This window comes from Vipera berus, assembly GCF_964194415.1.
Source record: "Vipera berus genome assembly, chromosome: Z".
NCBI classification, from domain to species: Eukaryota; Metazoa; Chordata; class Lepidosauria; order Squamata; family Viperidae; genus Vipera; species Vipera berus.
The window spans coordinates 790,475-811,519 of NC_138205.1; the positions used below are offsets into that span (position 1 = coordinate 790,475).

At 56.1% G+C, this 21,045-nt stretch overlaps 1 protein-coding gene across 1 annotated transcript in view; it reads left to right on the top strand.

The window, feature by feature from the left end:
* Positions 1-4,608: 4,608 nt before the first annotated feature.
* LOC308677889 (ephrin type-B receptor 4-like) overlaps positions 4,609-21,045 on the top strand; it is a 33,669-nt gene continuing 17,232 nt past the window's right edge. The window contains exons 1-4 of the mRNA XM_081344583.1: positions 4,609-5,093; positions 16,282-16,352; positions 17,746-18,424; positions 20,719-20,874. Of these exons, the coding sequence (XP_081200709.1) occupies positions 5,039-5,093; positions 16,282-16,352; positions 17,746-18,424; positions 20,719-20,874 (961 nt within the window). The 5' untranslated portion in view covers positions 4,609-5,038. The remainder of the gene's footprint in view (positions 5,094-16,281; positions 16,353-17,745; positions 18,425-20,718; positions 20,875-21,045) is intronic.

A 21,045-nucleotide genomic window follows, 5' to 3' on the forward strand; every position in this document is an offset into this window, starting at 1 on the left:
CGTCGCTGAGCAAGGTGTTGAGGGAGGCGTGCCCAATTTCATGTCCTCTTTTTCCCCCAGTTGTTCAGGGAACGGCTGCCGTTGTTAAATGAATCACACGGTTGTTAAGCGCATTTCCCCGACTTTGCTTGTTGGAAGTGGGCTGGGAAGGTCTCAGATAGTGACCACCTGACCCTGGGATGCTGCGACCGTCATGTGTGCGAGGAACGGTTGTAAGTCACTTTTTTCCCATGCTGTTGTAATGTGGAACAGGGACTAAATGAATGGTCGTAAACCGAGGACTACTACATAGTTGTGACACTCGCAGCGTCTCTTGGATCAAAAGGCCAAAATGGGGGTGGACAACCAGATCACATGACCTTCCAGGTGTTTAAACCCCCCACTGGGGTGACCCCCTCCTCCTTTCGCAGGACTGGCAGGTCTGCTGAGAACCCTGGCCGGCTTTGAAGCCCTCCAGGTCGTTTTCTGATGCTGTTGCAGCTGGGGACATTCTGAACATGCTCAGAGGCACTCTTTGTCAACATAGTTTACTTTGAAAAACTGGCTTCAGTGCATGGGGGGGATGTCTAACCTTGACTACTTTAAGACCTGGGGACTTTAACTCCCAGAATTCCACAGCCAGCTATGCAACTTTAAGACCGGTGGACTTCAACTCCCAGAATTCCCCAGCCAGATATTCTGGCTGGGGAATTCTGGGAGTTGAAGTCCACCGGTCTTAAAGTGGCCAACCTTGGGGGCATCCTTGTTCTAATCTAGGTAAAGACACCCCCCCCACGTCTCTTCTCCATGATTCAACAGCAAAGCACCTGCCCTCTACAGTGAGGCCGTGGGTCGCCCCTGGAAGAAATCCCAGCCTACTTGGGGGGCTCCCCCCAGCCCCACAGCTTGTGATGGAGGCTTCCAGACTGAGCTGGTCCCTTCTGTTTCCTGCCCCGAGCCTAACCTCCAAGGAGGCGGGGGGGGGGGGGCGGTCGTCTGCAGCTGGCCAGAGAGATAACCCCGATCCGGCTATGGGGCACACAAGTTCCCGGCCTGCCGACTTTCCATCATGTTTGTATCCGGATATATTTTTCCAGGGGGCGGATTCTGGAAGAGGTGGAAGCAGAGATGCCATAACCGTGAATTAATTGAGAAAGGAAGAGCGCAAATGGCTGTAGGCAGAACGGAGTGTTTCTGAGCTCGTACAGAGTTCAGTTGGTTATAGTAAGAGAAGCAATCTCTCCTGGATGTCTTTCCAGATTTTATTTATTCGTTTAACACCTAGGTGACTTTAAGACCTGTGGACTTCAACTCCCAGAATTCCCAATTAGCATAGCCAGCTAGGGAATTCTGGGAGTCCACAAGTCTTTCAAGGGGCCAAATTTGGGGATCCCCTGCCCTAGAGGTAACATTAGCGCCCCCACTCTCATTGGTTTTCCCAAAGGCCCTAGAGGTGCGGCTTTGTCAGTGGGCCTGGGGACCCTGAATGGAGACGGGAGCCGATCCAGGGGTTGATTTGACTGTGTTGCTCGTGCCAAAGGGTATGTGTTTGTGTGTAAAGTGTTTCTATATTGTGGGATTTATTGTTGTGAGCTGCCTGGTGTCACCTAATGCAAACTGGGTGACCATATACATTGGCTTGATAAATAAATATAAGTGTGTGTGTGTATCTATCATGTATATGTATGTATAAAATATATGGACAGTAATATATATATATGTATATATGTATATGTATATATGTATGTACATGTGTGTGTATACATACACACACACACACACGCTGATGCGCTACTTAAACATATTTATGTTTGTATGTTTAATATGTTTTACTAGTGTTGTGTATCAGTGACCTCCATAGACAATGTTAGCTAAATAAATAAATAAATAAAGCAAGCCCCATTCAGTTTTAAACGGCCTGATTTATTTTTATTTTATTGGCTCGGCCCACCAGGGACTCGGCATCTGCTCCTGGCTCCAGGGCCTGGGCCTGCCTGCCTCCGAGTCCCCCTCCTTCCTTCCACGTTGGGGCTGTGCTGGGGGGGGGAAGCCATCTGACTTCCAATCTAACCCGATCAGCCCCCCCCAACTGTTTCCCCCGCCCCTCTGATCTTGCACAGCAGAGCCAGGCAGGCAGGCCGGAATTCAGCAGGTGGAGGCATCCCCCTGTCTACCTGCCAGGTGTGAACTTTGGATTTCTGGGCCGAGCGGCACCTGTTCGCGAGGGTCCTCCGCACAGGGCCACAGGCAATCAGCAGGCACATTGGGAGGGGGCGTTGTGGGTGCTCTTACAAAATGGTACCCACGCAAGGCTGCTGAGATGGGCAGAAGGAAAACTGGGTTGAATTTGAATCCGAGACCCACGAGGAAAGGCTAAGATGGGCCAGGGACCCACAGCCACGTGGATTCTCACAGGAACGACTGGTTGGCCTCAGGATGCCCCCTCCCAACGTTTGGGCTCTCTAAAGCTGAAGACGGAGCTTTGGCCCTGCTCCCACCCCCACCTCCAGTGGCAGGAAGTTCCGCGGGTCTCCTATCCGCTCGCCCTACCGCGGAGCCCGGCTTCTGCCAGCAGAGACAGCGCCGGCCCCCCCCTCCCCGCCCCGGGCGGCTTTCCGGCCCCCTCTCCTCGCGCGGAAAGGGCCGGGCGGCCTCATCAGGACGGCCGGAGCCAGGCAGGAAGCCGCAGCAGCTCAGCCTCGCCCAGGTCACCGCTGCCCAGCTTCCCCCACTGCCCCCGATGCCGTATTCTCACGGCCAGCCGCCCCCACCACCACCCAGGGCCAACTTGCTCCGCCCCCCCCCCCGGGTGGACGAGCCTAAAACCCCGCCGGGGGCACTCAGGACACGCACACGTTTTCTTAGTCCGGCTCGCGAGTTTAGCGTGTCGTGGGAACGCAGCCGCTGCAGCGCTCAAAACCCCTCAATGCTGGGAGCGGTCGCGTTTCTCGACTCATCTGATTTTTCGCAGGGTACCCACCGTCTCCTGTTCCCCCCCCCCGCGCCCCAAGTCCCCAGCCGTGGGTCCAGCACCATGGGTCCATGGTGGCCAGCTGGTTTGGCAGCCCCTCCCCAGGCTCCGCCCCGGCAGCAGGGCCTCCTCCGCGGCGGCCCCGCCCTGGCGCCCGGGAGGCTGGCTGCGGGTCCTCGGTGCGTAGTTTTCCCCGGTCATCAGAAAGAAACCATGGTTCCCTTTTCCCCCCCCTGCCCCCCCCCCCGAGAGGCGGGCAGTGGAGTTCACTTCTTGACGTTGGTTTGACCCGCTTTCACCACCAGCGTGTACTTTCCTGGCCTTCCCGCCTGACGTTCAAAATGCCCGTGAACCTAGTTCAGGTCCTGGGAACGTCGGAGTGCGGCAAAGGCTGGGAGAATCGCCCTTTCATCTCTTGATGCCCGGAACCTGCATCCAGACGATCAATAAATCTCTTCGGCCCTCAACCTTTGTGGCTGGAGCTGGAGGCGTGTGGCGCGTTCACACGTTCCTTCAGAATTGTTCCTCGCGTGTCTCGGCCGGTTGCTCCTCCGCCGCGAGGATCCTCCCGTTTGGCCCCAGCCCGCCGCTATCGAAACACCCGCCCCGATCTCGTGGTCTCGGCGCGGCGGAGACGGGACCCCCCCGCTCCTGCCCCACCGCGTAGGAGAGGCTGCCTCGGCGTTTCCTTGGGGCACGTGGGGAGCAGCTCAGCCCTTCGGCAAGCCGCCAGGGGGCGCCCTTGATTCTTGGGGGGGGGCGTTGGGGTCCCCCTTCCGGGGGCTCCTTAGATGCTGGCGGGTGAACCCACCCGAGTTTGTTGGCCACAATCAAGACCCCTTTGGGGCTTGCAAACATGGGGGGGCAGCGCATTTGCCTTTGCGGGGGGCCCCATCGCCCGCACGGCTAAGAAAAAAGGGGGGGCACTTTTGGGGGGCGCTGCTTTGCAGGCGGAAGCCCCCTCCTCCCCCTCTTAGCCCTCCCCCATTCTTTGGAGTGAAAGGCTGCGATTTTTTTCCCCGGTCCCGCAACTTCTCTCGGGGATGGGGGGGGGTCTTTCTAGACTTGAGAAACGACCCCCCCCCAGTTCGGGCCGGGAGAAAGCGCGCGGGGGCTGGGAGGGTCGGGGGCCGCCCCTCCCTCCCTCCCTCCCTCCCTCTCCGGGCTGGGAGGGAGGAGGGTCTGCCCGCTCGGTGGGGCTGGAGGTGGGGCGCCGCTTTCCCCTCCCCTCCCCCTTCCCCCTCTTTTCCAGGGGAGGGGAAAGTTTTGGGGGAAGCCAGGCCGAGCCGGGGCGGCCGAGCTGGGGGGGCTGCTGGGCGCCCTAAAACCCTCGCCCGGATCCACTCGGGGGGCGCCCCCACTTCCTCCATCTCCCCCCCACACACAAGCCCCGGGGGGGGGGGCTGCCGCTGGCCCAACCCCGCCAGACTCCGCCGCCGCCGCCGCCGCCGCGCCGCCTTTGTCCGACGCCGCTCGATCGCTCGCTCGCTCGCTCGCAGCGCTGCCATTCCGGACTTTCAGGTTTGCGGGAACGGCCCCAGCCCGGATCGAGGACACGGGACTCTTTGTCTCGGCCCGGGACGGACGGACCGACGGGCGGGCGGATCGCGCCCCGCAGAAGCCCCCCGCCCGCGCCGGGAAACTTGACCGGGACGGGGGTCCCGCTCCTTCCCCTGCTTGGGGGGGGTCCCTCCGGGAAAGACCGCGGACCCCCGGGCGGAGCGGGCCGGTCGCGGGGGTCGCCCCAGAGCCCCCCCCCGCCGAAACTCCGCCGGAACAGCCCGGGCGCGTCTGAGCCGCGGGGCGGGGGTCGCCGTTCCACCTGAGAGCCTCCGCTCGGGCCGGGGGTCTCCGCATCCCCCCCGCCCGGTTTGTCCGGCGTAAGGCAGGAGGAAAAAAAGAAATCTCACAGAGGATCCCGGACGGATTTTTCCCCCCCGATCTTTGTGGATTACCGTGTGGTTTTGCTTTTGTTTCGTTTCGGTTTTTTTCCGCCGAGACTTGGATGATCCGGGATTGTTGTTTGCTTTTGGGCCTCCGCTCGTCCCGGCTTGTTCCCCTGCATGAAGTTTCGGGGCCGCCGGGGCGATGAAGTGCTGCTGGCCCCTCTGGGTCCGGATTTGCCTGGTGCTGGCGGTGGAAGGTGAGTTTCGACCCAGCGGGCCGCGATCGGGCGGCGGGACAGACGGATTCCGCGGCGGAAAGTTGGGGGCAAACTTTTTGCACGCACACACACACACACACACACACACACACACACATATATATATATACAGAGGGGGGGCAGAGAGGCGCGCGCGTGGAATGCACCCCCGAGACACTTGGGGGGGCACTGGGAGTTTCCTGATGAATTGGGGGGGGCGATAAGAGTTATAATTCCTAGCCTCCCAGGAGGGAAATATCCAGGGCGCGCGGGTGTGTGTGTGTGTGTGTGTGTGTGTGTAATTTGGCAGATTCCAGCCCTGCAGAGGACACCTTGCTTTCTCCTCTTTCCCCCCTCCCATCTTTGCTTCCCCCCCCCCGCTCTATTTTTAAAGTGACTGTTCAAAGTGTTTGCAGCCTCTTGCATTGATTGCGCTAATGAAGCAGAATCGATGCCCTTTTTCGGATATCAACCAGGATCAGTTGCTGACCCCCCCCCAAGCAAAAGGGCAACGATTTGCAATAGGGCTTCCATCTCCCAATCCCTCCCTGCCAGGGCCCCCACCCCCTTCTCCAAGAGCTCTCTGTTCTTTTGCTAACACACACAGACACACAAAAAAACTATCACACCCCTGAATTCCCCCCCCCTGCTTCCTTGCTTTAAAATTGAAATTGCTTTTGCAATTCTCTGCAAGGGACAGGCAGAGAGTCCTGTTGGTCTCCAGAGCATTTTAGGATGCCCTAAGTTGGGGATGATGGGCCCTGGGGCGGAGGGCTGGGCCCCTTGTGGGTCCAGAAGTTGAGAAGAGCCAGAAGCCCACTTGCGGGGGGGGGGGGCACCTTAACTCAAGGAATGCAGAGGTGTTTGGAGGCTGGCCTAGGGTGTGTGTGTGAGAGAGAGAGAGAGAGAGGGAGGGAGGGAGGGAGGGGGAAGAGAGAAAGGGAGAGAAAGAAAGGAAGGAAGGAAGAAAGAAAGAGGGTGAGGACCCCATCCTGCCAGAGGATCTGCTGGGCCCTTTATAAAGCAGCTGCCAGATCACCCAACCGCAGTGCCCATCATTCCCCAATAACACACACACACACACACACACACACACAGAGGGAGGGAGGGAGGGGGGGAAAGGCCTTTATGTTTGCACTTCCCAACTGCTTTGATGGGAGGGGTCCTCTGCATTCTCCCCCTTTTCACCTGGCACCCCCCTTTTCCTTCCTCCCTCCCTCTATATCTCCCTCCCTCCCTCCCTTTTTATATCTTCCTTCCTTCCCTCCCTCCCTTTTTTATGTCTTCCTTCTTTCCCTCCCTCCCTTTTTCATGTCTTCTCCCATCCCCCCTCCCTTCCCCCCTGCAGGAGAATCTCATTGAAAAGGGATTAAGAAAGAAAAAAAACACTCCCCCCTTCCTTTTCTTCTCCACCCCCCAGACAGAAACACAAGGAAAGGGCAGAAAGACCCTTTGCTGCCCCCCACCCCCCAAGCTGGACTAGAGGCCCCCTCTTTAGCCAAGGGTGGGCCTGACTTGCCAATTGCAAACATCCCTCCTTCCCGCCCCCCCATCCATTCTACGTCCATCTGATCCCCCCCTTGGGGGGGGTCACATCTCCCCCAAAGCTGCGAAGGGCTGGGGGAGATCAGATCCTGCCCTGTGGGGGAGAGGGCAATTCAGAAGCCCCTTCCCCATTCCATTGCTTGTCTGAAGTGCTGCATGGGGAGAAGAATCCGGCTGGGGCTTTGTCCCCCCCCCCACCGCCCAAGACCTGGCACTCGGGGCTCCCCTCCTTGCCAAACTGCCAAGCCCCCACCCCACCCTGCGCAGACCCCTGGCTGCCAAATCCTGAAGGCCCCCCTACCCATTTTCATTTAAGCTGCCCTTTCGTTTGCAGAGGCTGTTGTGTTGGGACCGAGCCTGTGGGCTGGGGATGATGGTATCGCGGCCTGTTGCTCTTCAGAGGGCTGGGGTGGGGGCATAACCCTGTATCGTCAAGGGGGGAGGCGGTCCCCTCCTTCTCTCCAGCCAGAGGACTTCGATCCCATCGTCCTGGGTCCTCAAATGTTGGGTGGACCAGCCACCGTTCAGGATTCGTACTGGGGATTCCCAGGCCGGGTGAACAAACTACAATCCCCATATCGGGAGTGGAGTATTGGGGTGCGTACAGGTAGTCCTCGACTTAACAACAGTTCATTTAGTGACCAAGTTACAACGGCACTGAAAAAAGTGACCGTTTTTCACACTTAACGACCGTTGCAGCATCCTCCCCCATGGTCACATGATCAGTGCTGGGCATCTGACTCGTATGTATGAGAGAGTCGCAGCCTCCCGGGGTCTCGTGATCCCCTTTTGCGACCTTCTGAAAGACATTGGGGAAGCCGGATTCACTTAACAACCGTGTTACTTAGCATCTGCGGTGATCCACTTAAGAACGGTGGCAAGGAAGGTAGTAAAACGGGCAAAATTGACCAATCAGCTGTCTTGCTTAGCGGCAGAAAGTTTGAGTCAGTTGTGGGCGTAAGTCGAGGACCACGTTTACCTGAACGGCCTGTGGCCGCAGGGAATGCCTCCCCGGGGTCACTGGGCCCCTTTCCTTCTGGGGCCCATCCTCCCAGCAGCCCCCCCCCCAGTTCAGCTACTTGAGCAGGGGCTGGACTAGAAGACCTCCAAGGTCCCTTTCAGCTCTGATGTTCTCTGTTTTCCTTCCTTCCTTCCTTCCTCCCTCCCTTCCTGATTGGACAGCCACCTGTCTGAAGTGGCATAGGGTCTCCTGCTTGGGCAGGGGGCTGGACTAGATGACCTCCAAGGTCCCTTCTGGTTCTATTCTATTCTGCTCTAAAATGTGCCTGGAATGGCATTCTCCTGGGGTTGGGGATGATGGGCGGCAGGGTTCCAGGGCACGGGTTATCTCGGAGAGTCCTGGCCCCACCGAAGGCCCCCCCCCCCGTGAGCTTCCAGGGCTCCTCAAAATGGCCAAGACCCCCGAGGGGGCTTTGAATTCAGCCTGGCAGCCGCTTCAAAAGCCAGCAGCCGTCGGCTTCCACATCTGAGGCGGCGGGTAATCCCTCTGCTCCTGGGGGGGGGGTTGCGGCCATGCTCTATCAAAGGCAGAATCCCCCTCCCCACTGCATCCCCCTCTCTTTTGCAGCTCCTCGCTTCGCATGGCTGCCTTCCACGGGCTTCCCAGCCTTGCAAAGGGTGGGAGGAGAGACCAGCGTCTTCAACTGGGCGCCTGCAGGCTTTGGGGATGGGGGGGTGTCTGTGCCGGGGGGGGGGTGTCATCAAGCTGGCGAGCAAAGTTGGTGGGGGAGGCTGAGAGCACCGGTTGAGTCTGCTCTGCAGCTAGGAAAAGCAAAGTGGTTCGATCGTTGTAAATCGAACCCAGAACCAGCGCCGAGACCAGTTCCCAGACCCAGGCATAGGCACGAGGGGTGCGGTCTCCTCCTTGGGGGTCTTCTTCTTGAGTTTGAGAGGTAGATTGTTCAATAGTTGGTAGTCCGCGGCTTAATGACCACGATGGAGACCACTGTTGCTATGTAGTTGCATCCAATTTTCCCCCGTGGTTCCAGCAAATCACCGCGGTTGTTAAGTGAATCACAGGGTCGTTAAGCGAATCTGGCTCTCCCCCCCCCCCCGCTGACTTTGCAAGGCAGAAGCCGATCACGTGACTCTGGGACGCTGCAACCCTCGTAGGGATGCCACGCCGTAAGTGTGAGGACCCGTCCTGATTCATTTTTCCCCCCAGGGCTGTTGCAACTTCAAACGGTCGCTAAACGAATCGAGGCAAGTCTGGTTGTTCAGTTGGTATCAACTCGGCAACCATGCAGGCGGACTCTCTCCCGAAGATCTGACCCACGGCCGGATCCTTCAGGACTTCCGACGGTGCCCACCTTGTTAAGTGAATCACGTTGCCGTCAAGCGAATCTGGGCCCCCTCCCCATTAACTTGGCTTGTCGGAAGCCAGCAGGGAAGGTCCGTAACTGAGTTAGGTCTTTTGTTTGCGTTGTGTGTCAGAAGCAGAATAATTTGAGGATGCTTCAAGGGAGAACTTTGAGCTGACCGGTTCTTTGCTTTTCTTGGCCATCCTGGGGTCCCCGGGGGTCTCCTCCGAGGTCAACCTTGAAAGGAATCAGTGTCCTTCTTGCTTCTTCAAAATCCAATGTTGGCTTCTGCAGAGCGTTGCAGGGATCTTAAGAGAGACACACAACCCCCTCGGTGCGACGGTTTGGTTTCATGCAGGAGCGTCCAACCTTGGCCACTTTAAGACTTGTGGACTTCAACTCCCAGAATTCCCCAGCCAACTCTTTTTTTTCTCTCTCTCTCTCACTTTGCTGAAGTCAAGATATATTACGTCTCTTGCATTCTCACCGTCTATGAAGTCAGTTACTCCATCAAAACATGCAACAAAGGTGGCCTGGCCACATCTGCTCTTGGCCTATCCACGCTGAATTCTGGGAAATCCTTGCTGGCTGGGGAATGCTGGGAGTTAAAGTCCGTAGGTCTTCAAGTTGAACAGCCCTGGTTTAACACCTGGGCCCAATGCTTGGTGGTGCATTTCGCTCCTATTCCTTCGAGTTAAAGGTAAAGGTTCCCCCGCACGTGCGTGCTAGTCGTTTCCCACTCTAGGGGCCGGTGCTCATCTCCGTTTCAAAGCCGAAGAGCCAGCGCTTGTCCGAGGACGTCTCCGTGGTCATGTGGCCGGCATGACTAGACGCCAAAGGCACACAGAACGCTGTTACCTTCCCACCAGAGTGGTCCCTGTTTTTCTACTTGCATTTTGACGTGCTTTCGAACTGCTAGGTTGGCAGAAGCTGGGACGAGTAACAGGCGCTCACTCATTCCTTCGAGTTAATCCGCCCTTAAACCAAGGATGGCTTAGTCATAGTTGGTTTCACTTAATCCCTGGCTCTGCACTCCACGGAAGCCCTAAACCATGGCTTACCACCACGATCTGCTTAACCCGGTATCTTAAACCACAATAGGGTGGTTTAACCAGATGGATGAACCCAGCTCTCCAGATTGCTCTTTGTGTTTTGTGTGTGTGTGTGTGCATGCGTGTGTGTGTCAAAAGGCAAAAGCCCAACAGTTTCGGGAAGTGATCCCTGTCTCCGGCCTTCCCTTCTCCGCGCTGGCTGCTCTCCAGCGGCTTTCGCTGGATGACCCTGAGACCGTTGGCTCTTTGAGAGACAGGAAATCACGGGCTCTGGGGCACTGCTGGTGACTCCATCCCCGCCCAGGGCTGTCCTCCAGCTCTTGTCCTCTCGCCTGCCCCCCTCCCAGAGCCCAAACTTTGGGGGCTCACCCCGAATTCCCACGTCCGGCTTTGGCATGGGGGTGCAGATGGCAGAGGTCTGTGGTTGGGGGTCCCGAAGGCTGGGCTTCCTTCCGCTCCCCTTGCTGGGAGAGGGTGGGATTCAGAGAAGGGGGGGCTTTGCAAGCAAAGATTTCAATTTCAATCAGAATAGAGCTGGAAGGGACCCTGGAGGCCTTCTAGTCTGACCCCCTGCTCAGGCAGGAGACACCATAGCGTTTCAGACAAGTGGCTTGTCCACTTCTTAAAAAATCCAGTCTCTTCTTCTTCTTAAAAACCTCCAGTGATGGAGCACCCACCACTTGGTGGCAAGCAGTTCCACTGGTTAATTGTTCCCACTGTCAGGAAGTTTCTCCTGAACTCCAGGTTGCTTCTCTCTTTGGTCAGTTTCCAACCATTGTTTCTCGTCCTTCCCTCTGGTGCTTTGGAGAATAGCGTGACCCCCTCCTCTTCTTTGTGGCAGCCCCTCAAATCCTGGAACGCTGCTATCGTGTCTCCCCTATTTCTTCTTTTCTCTATAGCCAGACCCAAGTCCCGCAGCCGTTCTTCGTATGTTTTGGTCTCCAGGCCTTGGATCCTCTGAGTTGCTCTTCTCTGCACTTTTTCCAAAGTCTAAACGTCTTTTTTGTGATATGGTGACCAAAATTGGCTGTAGTATTCCAGGTGTGGCCTCACTGGGGTTTTACAAAGCGGTACTAATGCTCTGCATAGTCTTGATTCTATGCCTCTGTTTATACAACCCAGGATTGTGTTGGCTTTTTTGGCTGCTGCCGCACACGGCTGGCTCAGGGTCAAGCGATCGTCCACTGGGACTCCGAGGTCCCTCTCACTGTGGCTGTGTTTGAGGCAAGTTTCGCCCAGTCTGTGCTTGTACCTTTGGTTTTTCCTGTCTAAATGTCAGACTTTGCTTTTCTCCACCTTGAAACTCATTTCGTTGGACGGGACCCCTGGTTCGAGTCTGTCAAGATCTTTTTGGATCCTGAGTTTGTCTTCTGGGGTGTTGGCTACTCCTGCCAGTTTGGTGTCATCTGCAAACTGGATGGGTTTCCCCCTCAATTCCCTCGTCTAAGTCATTGATGAAGAGATTGGAGAGTCCTGGGCCCAAGACGGAGCCTTGTGGTCCCCCACTGCTTACCTCCCTCCGTGTGGATGTAGTGCCGTTGAGGACTACTCGTTGAGTAGGTTTGCCAGCCAGCCAGAGATCCATCCGGGGTGATGTTGTCTACCCCACCTTTTTGTAGCTCACCAAGGAGTAGATTGTGGTCTGTTTGGTCAAATCCCTTACTGAAATGAAGTATACTACGTCCACAACGTTTCGCTGGTCTATTAGTTTAGTCACTTTGTGGAAGAATGAAAGAGTGAAATAAGATTGGCAGGTAGAAGGTCCCCAAGGAAACCAGTTATCTGCCCCCCTCCCAGTTGAGTTTCAGAGTTGGATGCATTAAGGAGACACCATTGTTGCACTTGTTGATGACCTCTGGTGGGTTGGGTTGGAGATGGACATATTGTGGAGACACCATTGATTGCCCAGACCCTAGAAAGTGTGCAGAGGAGGCCCACAAGGATGATAAAGAGTCTGGAGGCTCAATCATAGGATGAACGCTTGTGGGAACTAGGCATATCTAGCTTTTCATGGAGGGGACATGATAAACTGTCTTCTAGTCCTTGAGGGGCTGTCAAAGAGAAGGGGGGGGCTCAAGCTATCCTGCAAAGCACCCGAGGACAGGAAGGTCTTTGCAATTCTGCAGCTTATTCCTCCCAGCAGCAGCCTGGGGTCCGGGTAGAAAGCCCCCCAATATCTTCCCGTCCCACGGAGAGGGTTTGTCTGGGGAATTCTGGGAGTTGAAGTCCACAAGTGGCCAAGTTTGGAGACCCCTGCTCTAAAGGCAGCCTTGAAGATGGCCCTTTCTCTGGGTGCCAGGCTGGGGAGGGATGTGCCTCCCAGGGTGTGTGTGTGTGTGTGTGTGTGTATCCCTCCTGGGGCCCCTCCCGTCATTAACCAGGGTGTGTTTCCAACAGCCGGACCAAGTTGGAGGGCCTGGTAACCGGGATTAAGCAGTGCCCACCTCCGTCTCCCAGATAAGACCGAAGGGAGATAGTGCCGGAGCTGCCGGGCCAGGCGGGAATAGGGGGTGGGGGGTGGGCAGGCTTCAACCTGCCTGGAAGGGCCCGCCTGAGATGGGGGGGTTGTTTCTGCGGCTTCTTTTCCGGGGTGTGGGGGGGCAAAGACGCCCGCTCGCCCGGCCTCTGGTGTAAGACGCCTCTGCTGTTATTAAGTGAGAGTCGAACACACCGGGCACCGTGCCCGAAATATAATTAAGCGGCTGTGCCGATCTCGGGGCGCGGCTGCTTCCCTCCCTTTGCCGGCTCGGGGGGGGGGATCTTCAGGGAGGGGCCCAGGGGTTCCAGGAAAGAGGGTCTCTTCCCCTCACCCAGCATTGACGGAGGCTTCGCGGGGGGGGGCGGACCCTCTAACCAAGCAGCCCGGGAAGCAAGAGGTTGGCAACGGCTGCCCCCGGCTTCTGGGCGCACATCTGGGACAGATTTGGGTAGGAATGGGCATCAGGCGATGGGTGTGGGGAGCAGGAATGGTGGAGGACTGGGGGGGTGCCGAATTGGGAGGGGGGATGGAGAAAAAGCCAGGATTGGGCCTCTCAAGGAAGGAGGTTTCATTGCCAGCCTGGTGCCCACCCAGGCATGGGGGAGGACTCCATTCCCCCCTCAACTCTTAAACCCTCCCCCTGCTTTTGGCTTCCTTCCTTCCTGCTTTGGCCCGGGGGGGGGGGGTCCCTCCCCAGCCTTACATCGCCCTGTAATTACCCAGAATTCCCTGAGGCAGACACACACACACACACACACACACACACACACACCTACCTCCCCCTCAGGGTATCCCAGCATTCATGGAGGTGGGGGGGGGCACAGGGGCATCTAATTTTCTGCCTGCCCAGGAGTGTGGTGGGTAGAGGAGAGGATGGTGAGATGTGTGTGTGTGTGTGTGTGTGTGTGTGTGTGTGTGTGTGTGTCTTTCAGGGTGGGAGGGAGACCACGCAGCCGGGAACTGATGATGGGGGGACAAAAATATTTACGGCACAAATATTTATGGGCCGTGGACTACAACCCCCAGAATTCCCCAGCTGGCGAGGGAATTACAGGAGAGTCGTGCCAACTGCCCAGGGGAGCAGCCACGTTCCATTTTCCCAACCCTTTGGCTGCCTGGTAGTGTTTCCTCTCAACAACCCCCCCCCTGCGAGGTAGGCCTTTCGTTTCTGAGGCTCTCCCACTCACTTCCACAGCTTGTCGAAGGGGGGGGGGCTTAAGGCTCAGAGGAGCATGGCAAGGGGCCTATGCCAGGAAATGTGCCCCCTAGTTAGAAAATTGAGGGAACCCCATTGGGTTCCAGGTGCAGGGAAAAAAGGGGGGGACGACCAGGGGAGGGGGCTGTTCCTCGGTGGTCTTGGCCAAGGTGAGGTTGTCCCTCCGTCCCGCTGGCCCCCCCAGGAGCCAAAGCAAGGCTGGAGGGGGACCCCAGGGTGCGGGGGGGGCTTGAGGGGGAGGAGTGGGGGGCTCAGCCAGCAGGGCGGGGGCTGGTTTCCTGCCGCTGGGCGGTGGCAGAAGCTGTTTGGGGAAATGACCCCCGTCCGGCTTTTTATAAATATTCCCCCACCTTTGACCCTTGGCCAGCCGGCTGCGTTCCTAGGATCCTGGACAAGAGGGGGGCAGCCAAGGCGGGGGGGGGTCTGCAGTGGGGGGGTCTCACCCCCAACAATGTGCCCAGGATCAGCAGAGAAGAGGGAGGTGGGCAGGGGGCTTCAGGTGCAGGGAAGCAGTTTTGCATCCTGGTCCAGGCTGCTCAGATGAAGAAGTGGGGAGGGGGGGAACCCGGCATGCAGAAACACCCCCCACACACACACACACTTTCTTTTGGACCCCCCCACCCAGGGGCCACTGGTCTTGTGATTGACGGCTGGGTGGGCGGAGCCAAGCCTTGCTGCCCTCCCCACCTCCGTGGCAGACAAAAGCCTCTTGAGGGTTTTTGCCAAGCAGGAAGGCGATCAGAAATCGAACCCAGTACACACACACACACACACACACACACACACAACACAGTAACACACAAATCGAACCGCAGTGCACACACACACATGCACGGAACACAACCTGCCTCGATTCACCGCCAGGCTTTGAATGGCCTCTTTTGCATCCCTCTGAACAGGGCGTTTTTTTTAATTAAGCGGGGGAAATGCCCCACAAGCAGATTTTCTTTCCTAGCCTTTGTGGTTTGGTTCTGCAATCACACTTACTCAGGGAACTCTCCCTGAGGGCGGAGGGGAGGCGAGCCTGGGAGGGGAGGGGAAGGGTTGTGTGAATGCAGCCGCGTCCCTTGCAGGTTGACCTGGCAGCTTTGAAAAGGAACGCGTTGCATAAAGTAGATATTTGAGATCCGCCTTTGTAATGGAGTCCTCCGCTTAGAGCGCAAGGGAGCCCCAAATGTCCGTTGCTAAGCCAGACAGTTGCTAAGAGAGTTTTGCCCCATTTTGCGACCTTTCTTTGTGACCGTTGCTAAGTGAATTTTTGCCGTTAGGGTTTTAAAGTGAACCTTTCTTGATTTTCCTGGTCAGAAGGTCCCAAATGGGGATCACGTGACCCCTCTGGGACAATGTGTCCGTCATAAGTGTGAGTCCGTTTGAGCGTCTGATTTTTGATCGTGTGACCTGCTGCAACGGCCGTAAGTGTGAAAAATGGTCATAAGTCACTTTTTTAAGGGCTGTTGTAATTTTGAACAGTCACTAAATGAACTGTTGTAAGTGGAGGACTTCCTGATTAAATAAGGCGGTGCTTCTAAGAGACAGATTGCATTAGAATTAAACTTTGCTTTGCTAATTGATTTAAACTTTTAAAAAGGTTTGCTACTTTCCTAAATGTGCCTTTTTAGATTAGAATATAGAATAGAATAGAAGAATAGAATAGAATAGAATAGAATAGAATAGAATAGAATAGAATAGAATAGAATAGAATAGAATAGAAGAATAGAATGGAATGGAATGGAATGGAATGGAATTGAATTGAATAACGAATAGGATAGGATAGGATAGGATGGGATGGGATGGGATGGGATGGGATAATAATGGAATGGGATGGAATGGAATTGAATAACAAATAGAATAGAATAGAATAGATATTGGAAAATAGAATAGAATAGAATAGAATAGAATAGAATAGAATAGAATAGAATAGAATAGTAGAATGGAATGGAATGGAATTGAATTGAATTGAATTGAATAACGAATAGGATAGGATGGGATGGGATGGGATAATAATGGAATGGGATGGGATGGGGTAAGGATGGGATGGGATCGGATGGGATGGAATGGGATAGAATGGGATGGGGTAAGAATAGAATAGGATAGAATAGAATCGAATCGAATAGAATAGAATAGAATAGAATAGAATAGAATAGAATAGAATAGAGAATTATGGGAATAGAATAGAATAGAATAGAATAGAATAGAATAGAATAGAATAGAATAATAAAATCCAGAATAGAATAGAATAGAATATAGAATAGAATATGGAGTAGAACAGAATAACAGAGCTGAAAGGGATCTTGGAGGTCATCTAGTCCAACCCCCTACTCAATCAGGAGACCCTATCCCATTTCACACAAGGGGCTGTCCAGTCTCTTCTTAAAAACTTCCAGTGTTGGAGCATTCCTATCTTCTGGAGGCAAGCAGTTGCGCTGGTTGACTGTTCTCACTGTCAGTAAATGCTCCAGAGGTTTTGTCCTCTGTTCTGGGCACCCGGGTAGGGCGGGGGGGGGGCACCGATGAGGGCAGTTGGGACAAGCACTCATCTCCCCCCCCCCGGCTGCTTTCTCTCTCCTTCTTTCAGAAAACCTCATGAACACGAAATTCGAGACCGCCGACCTCCGATGGACCACTTACCCTGCTGACGATGGCCAGGTGAGGGGGCGAAGGGTCTTCGGCCTCCCCCTTGGGGCTGTGGGCTGGGAACGATGGGAGTTGCAGTCCACACCACCTGGGGGACGGTTGTGGGGGGGGGGAAACGGGCGTGTGGGCAAGAATCAGTCGAGTTGTGCAATAACCCAGGTGCACCGGGCAACCCTCGCCTCTGCGGTTTCCATGAGATTGCCAAATTTGGCAACACAATTTTGGGAACCACATTGTCAGAAAAACATGCCGGCCGCTGGCCCCTGGGATCGTGCTGTTGTGCAAGAGATCGCCACCAGATTAAATGACATTTTTTTAAAAAATAAAAGATCGGTGTGTGTGTGTGTGTTGAAGGCCCCAGGCATCGTTTAAAGACCCGGCAGATATTCACCACCCCGTTTTAGGGACTTAAAAACGGCCGTATCCAAAATCTCCCGGCTGCCTTTATTAAGGATAAATGTCAGCTCGGATCCGGACGGCTGGTTTTGAAAGCGAAGACAGGAAGGAGGGAGGATCTGATTCTCACCCCGGCAGGGAAGGAAACCCAGCGTAGACCGAAGCATCCCACTTTCCTACGTGATTAAAGACTTAGGAAGGAAAAAAAATGTATAGTTTTCATAGCTTAAAGTTTTATCTTGTGGCTTTTACTTGGTTGCAAGCTGCCTTCCAGCTGCTTCTAGGTGGGACGGGCAGCATAAGTAATAATAAAAATAATAAACCTTTTATTGTCAAAGTACAACAGGTGTACATTGAGATTAGCTGAGCCTCCCCCCCCCGTGCTCTCTCCCCCCAACACACAGTGACCACAAACCCTCCATCCCACCACACCATGTGAACATATAAATCTAATAAATAAGAAGCACTTAATAATAAAAGAGGCACGGAGTCACCTGAACGGTGAGATGGGTGGCAAATGAATTGATGAATAATAAACAATAAATAAGTAATAAAGAGGCTCGGAGTCGCCCAAACGTTCTTGCAGACGTTTCATGACCTAACTAGGTAGCATCATCAGTACTAGAAGGGAAGGGGGGGTTGCAGAGTGGAGGACAGGGAGGAAGAGTGTGGACTTTGCCTCTGCCTTCCCTTGATGGACAGGGATGAAGGAAAGCCCAAGGAAGCGTTCAGCCAGTTCGTGGACCAGCGAAACTCTGGCGAACGCATCCTGGCCACCAAGTGATGGCGGCAGATTTGGGAAGCATCTTGGCGTGGTTGACTTTGGGGACCCAGCAAACCTCCCCCCCCCCCAGAGTGCCCCATTGAGCTCCCCCTCCTGTCCAGTCCTACTTGGGAAGCGAAGCTCTGCCACTTCGATCGTACGGCTCGTCCACCCGATATTACGAGAGGGCGCTCCCGAGCCCCGTGGGCCACGGTTAATTAACCTGCCCGGCGTTTCTCCTCGCAGTGGGAAGAGATAAGCGGGATGGATGAGGAGCAGAACAGCGTCCGGACCTTTGAGGTGTGCGGGGTCCACCAACCCAACCAGAACAACTGGCTGCGCACCACCTTCGTCCCCCGATCGGGCGCCACGTACGTCTACGCCGAGCTGCGCTTCACGGTGGTGGAATGCTTCTCCATCCCGCGGGTCACCCGGGCGTGCAAGGAGACGTTCAACGTCTTTTTCTACGAAGCCGATGCTGACCTGGCCTCGGCCACTTTCCCGCCCTGGATGGAGAACCCTTACGTCAAGGTGGACACGGTGGCGGCCGAGCACCTCACCCGCAAGCGGCCGGGCATGGAGGCCTCCGGGAAGGTGAACGTCAAGACGCTGCGGGTGGGACCGCTCTCCAAGACGGGCTTTTACTTGGCCTTCCAGGACCAGGGTGCCTGCATGGCCTTGCTCTCCGTCCGGCTGTTCTACAAGAAGTGTCCGGCCGTCACCGTCAACTTCACGCTCTTCCAGGAGACGGTGCCCAGGGAGCTGGTCATGCCGGTCAGCGGGCAGTGTGTGCCCAACGCCGTCAAGACCAGCTCCCGCCCGCTCAGCATGTACTGCCGGGAGGACGGGCAGTGGGCTGACCAGGCCATCACAGACTGCACCTGTGCGGCCGGCTACGAACCCTCGGAGAGCACCAGGTGCCGAGGTGAGGAGTCTGGTCTGGGTGGGTGGGTGGAAGGGCGAGGGGGGGGCTTGTCTTGATGCTCATGCAGGAGATCGGAGTCCTCCTTTTACGACCACAATGGAACCCCAAGTTTCTATTGCTGAGCGAGGCAGTTGTTTGCCCCATTTTACGACCTTTCTGGCCACAGTTGCTAAGTCCATCACCGCAGTTGTTAATGTTGTTAAGTGGATCCAGATTCTCTGTTGACTTTGCTTGCCAGAAGGTCGCAAAAGGGGAATCACTGGACCCCCTGGGGGACACACCGCGACCGTCGTGAATACGAGTGAGTCGGTTGCCAAAGAGCCGAATTTTGATCACGTGATCGTGGGGACGCTGCAGCGGTCGTAAGTCTGAAATACGGCCATAAGTCACTTTTTTCAGTGCCATTACAACTTGGAATGGTCACTAAATGAATTTTCATAAGTCGAGGACTACCTGTACCCTGGAAGAGACCAGGCCTTTGCTTCTTTCTGGAAGCCCGCAAGCAGGGGAACGACGAGGAGGTCCCTTCTCTGCTTCTTTTTCCTTTGGCTGGGGTTGACAGGTAGACTGCCTCTGACAGGGCAGGCTCCACACAACTACAACTGAAATGGTATAGGGTTTCCTGCCTGGGCAGAGGGTTGGACTAGATGACCTCCAGGATCCCTTCCAACTTTATTATTATTGTTGTTATTGTTACAAGGATGACCCAAAGAACCAGGAAAGAGAAGGAAAAAAAAGTCTGCCCCCCTGGGGGATTCTAGGCCTCAGCCGTTGACTCTTCCCTGGCCGGTTGGCATGGGGGGGGGGTCCTCTGGAGATATTCCTGGGCCCCTCACTCATTTCCTTGTCCTCCTGGGCCCCTTTTTGGACCCGCAAGCTTAGCTCCTGCCAGCGCTTTCCCTTCTCTGCTCATCTGCTGTTGGCCCATGGAGGGGGGGGGGGGAAAGAAGCATTCCTGGGCCCCCCATGGGAGAAGCGGAAGTGGGCTGGGGGCAGGACAGGACCCACCTGGGGACCGATTGCCCGGCAATCCAGAAGATAAACCCAGATAATCCAGTGCCCTTGGGGGGGGAGGGGAAGTCTCCATTGGGGGGGGCAGGTGGGGTGCAGGAGAGGAAAGCAAAAGTGAAGGGGAGGGCTGAGACCCTTCCCCAAATAACCTGCTCTCCAAGTCCCCCTTTGTAGACTGTGGTGGGCTGATGGGAGCCATTTCCCCCCCCACCCCAACTCTGCAGCTGTCCTCTGTCTCTCTCCAGCGTCCTGGCCTCTCTTGCGCAGGCTGGGGGGCAGGCTGGGGGTCTTGGATTCCCACCCACAGGCAGGCAGGCGGGCTGGAAGCCCCAGGAATGCCAACTATCCGGAGGTCAAGGGTAATCGGCGGGAGGGGGGGGCGGAGGAGAGCCCAGAGCAGGTTGCTGCTGGCAGAAGCCCACAGAGCCCCCCCCCAGCCTGAGGGAGGGGAGGGGAACGGCTTTGTTTGCCCTCCTTTGGCTGCTCTCTTGAGGCTGGGGTGTGCATCCCTTCCCCCCCCCAGGCACCCCCTTCCCTGCCAGAAGACGCAAGCCTTGGAGAGGGAGGGGGAGTGCCAGTCTAGGGCCAGTCGTAAAGAGGGGGGGGGTCCAACTCTAACAGAAGGCGTTGTTCTCAAGCAGCCGGGCTACGGGGTTGAGTCCTTTTACAGAGCTTTGGGGGGGTGATGGGGGTCTTGATGGGCTGGCAGCCCCCATTGGGCGGGGCTTAGCTAGAGCAGGGCTAGGGCACGTTTTGGGCAGGGTTCAAAGGGCAATCTAATGGGATGCAACCAGGAACTTTTTCAGGGGAGGGCTGGACTGGAAGACCTCCGAGGTCCCTTCCAACTCTGTTATTCTGTCTCCCTTCCTTCCTCCCGTCACAATTGCTCTTTTAGTGACCATTTGAAGTTGTAACGTTAGTGGGAAAAGTGACTTAACGACTGTTTTGTCACACTTCACGACCGTCGCAACCCGCCCCCCCCCCGCGGTCACGTGATCAAAATTCGGACGCTCGTCAACTGACTTGTGTTTAGGACGGTTGCAGCGTCCCGTGCGTGTGTGTGTGTGTGTGTGTGTGTGTGTGTGTGTGTGTGTGACGTGATCCCCGATTGCACACACACACACACAGACACACACACCCGCTAGTTCTGGGGCTGTGGGGAGAGCCCCGGGGTGCAGGGAGCCCCCCCCAAGAGACACAATAATAGGGGAGACTGAAGGAATAGTCTCCAAAGTACAAAGGCAACCCGGCCAGGCTGACCGTCTCTCCCGCCCTCTCTGCAGCCTGCCCGGCGGGGCTCTTCAAGGCCGTCCAAGGGGAGGGGGGCTGCCAGCCCTGCCCGCCCTTCAGCACGTCCCCCTCCCCGGGCTCCAGCGAGTGCTCCTGCCGCATCGGCTTCTACCGGACGGCCAAGGAGCCGGTCGCCAAGCAGTGCTCCAGTGAGTGGCCCAAGCGCCGGGAGGGGCGGGAGAGGGCTTTCTCGGGGGGGGGGGGATGGGCGAGGCCTGGGAGGAGGGGCCTTTTGGGGGTTAGGGAGGTGAAAGTGGGGGGAGGGGCTTTGGGGGGTGGGAGAGAAGGCTGGGGGTGGGTGGGAGGGAGAGGGCTGGGGA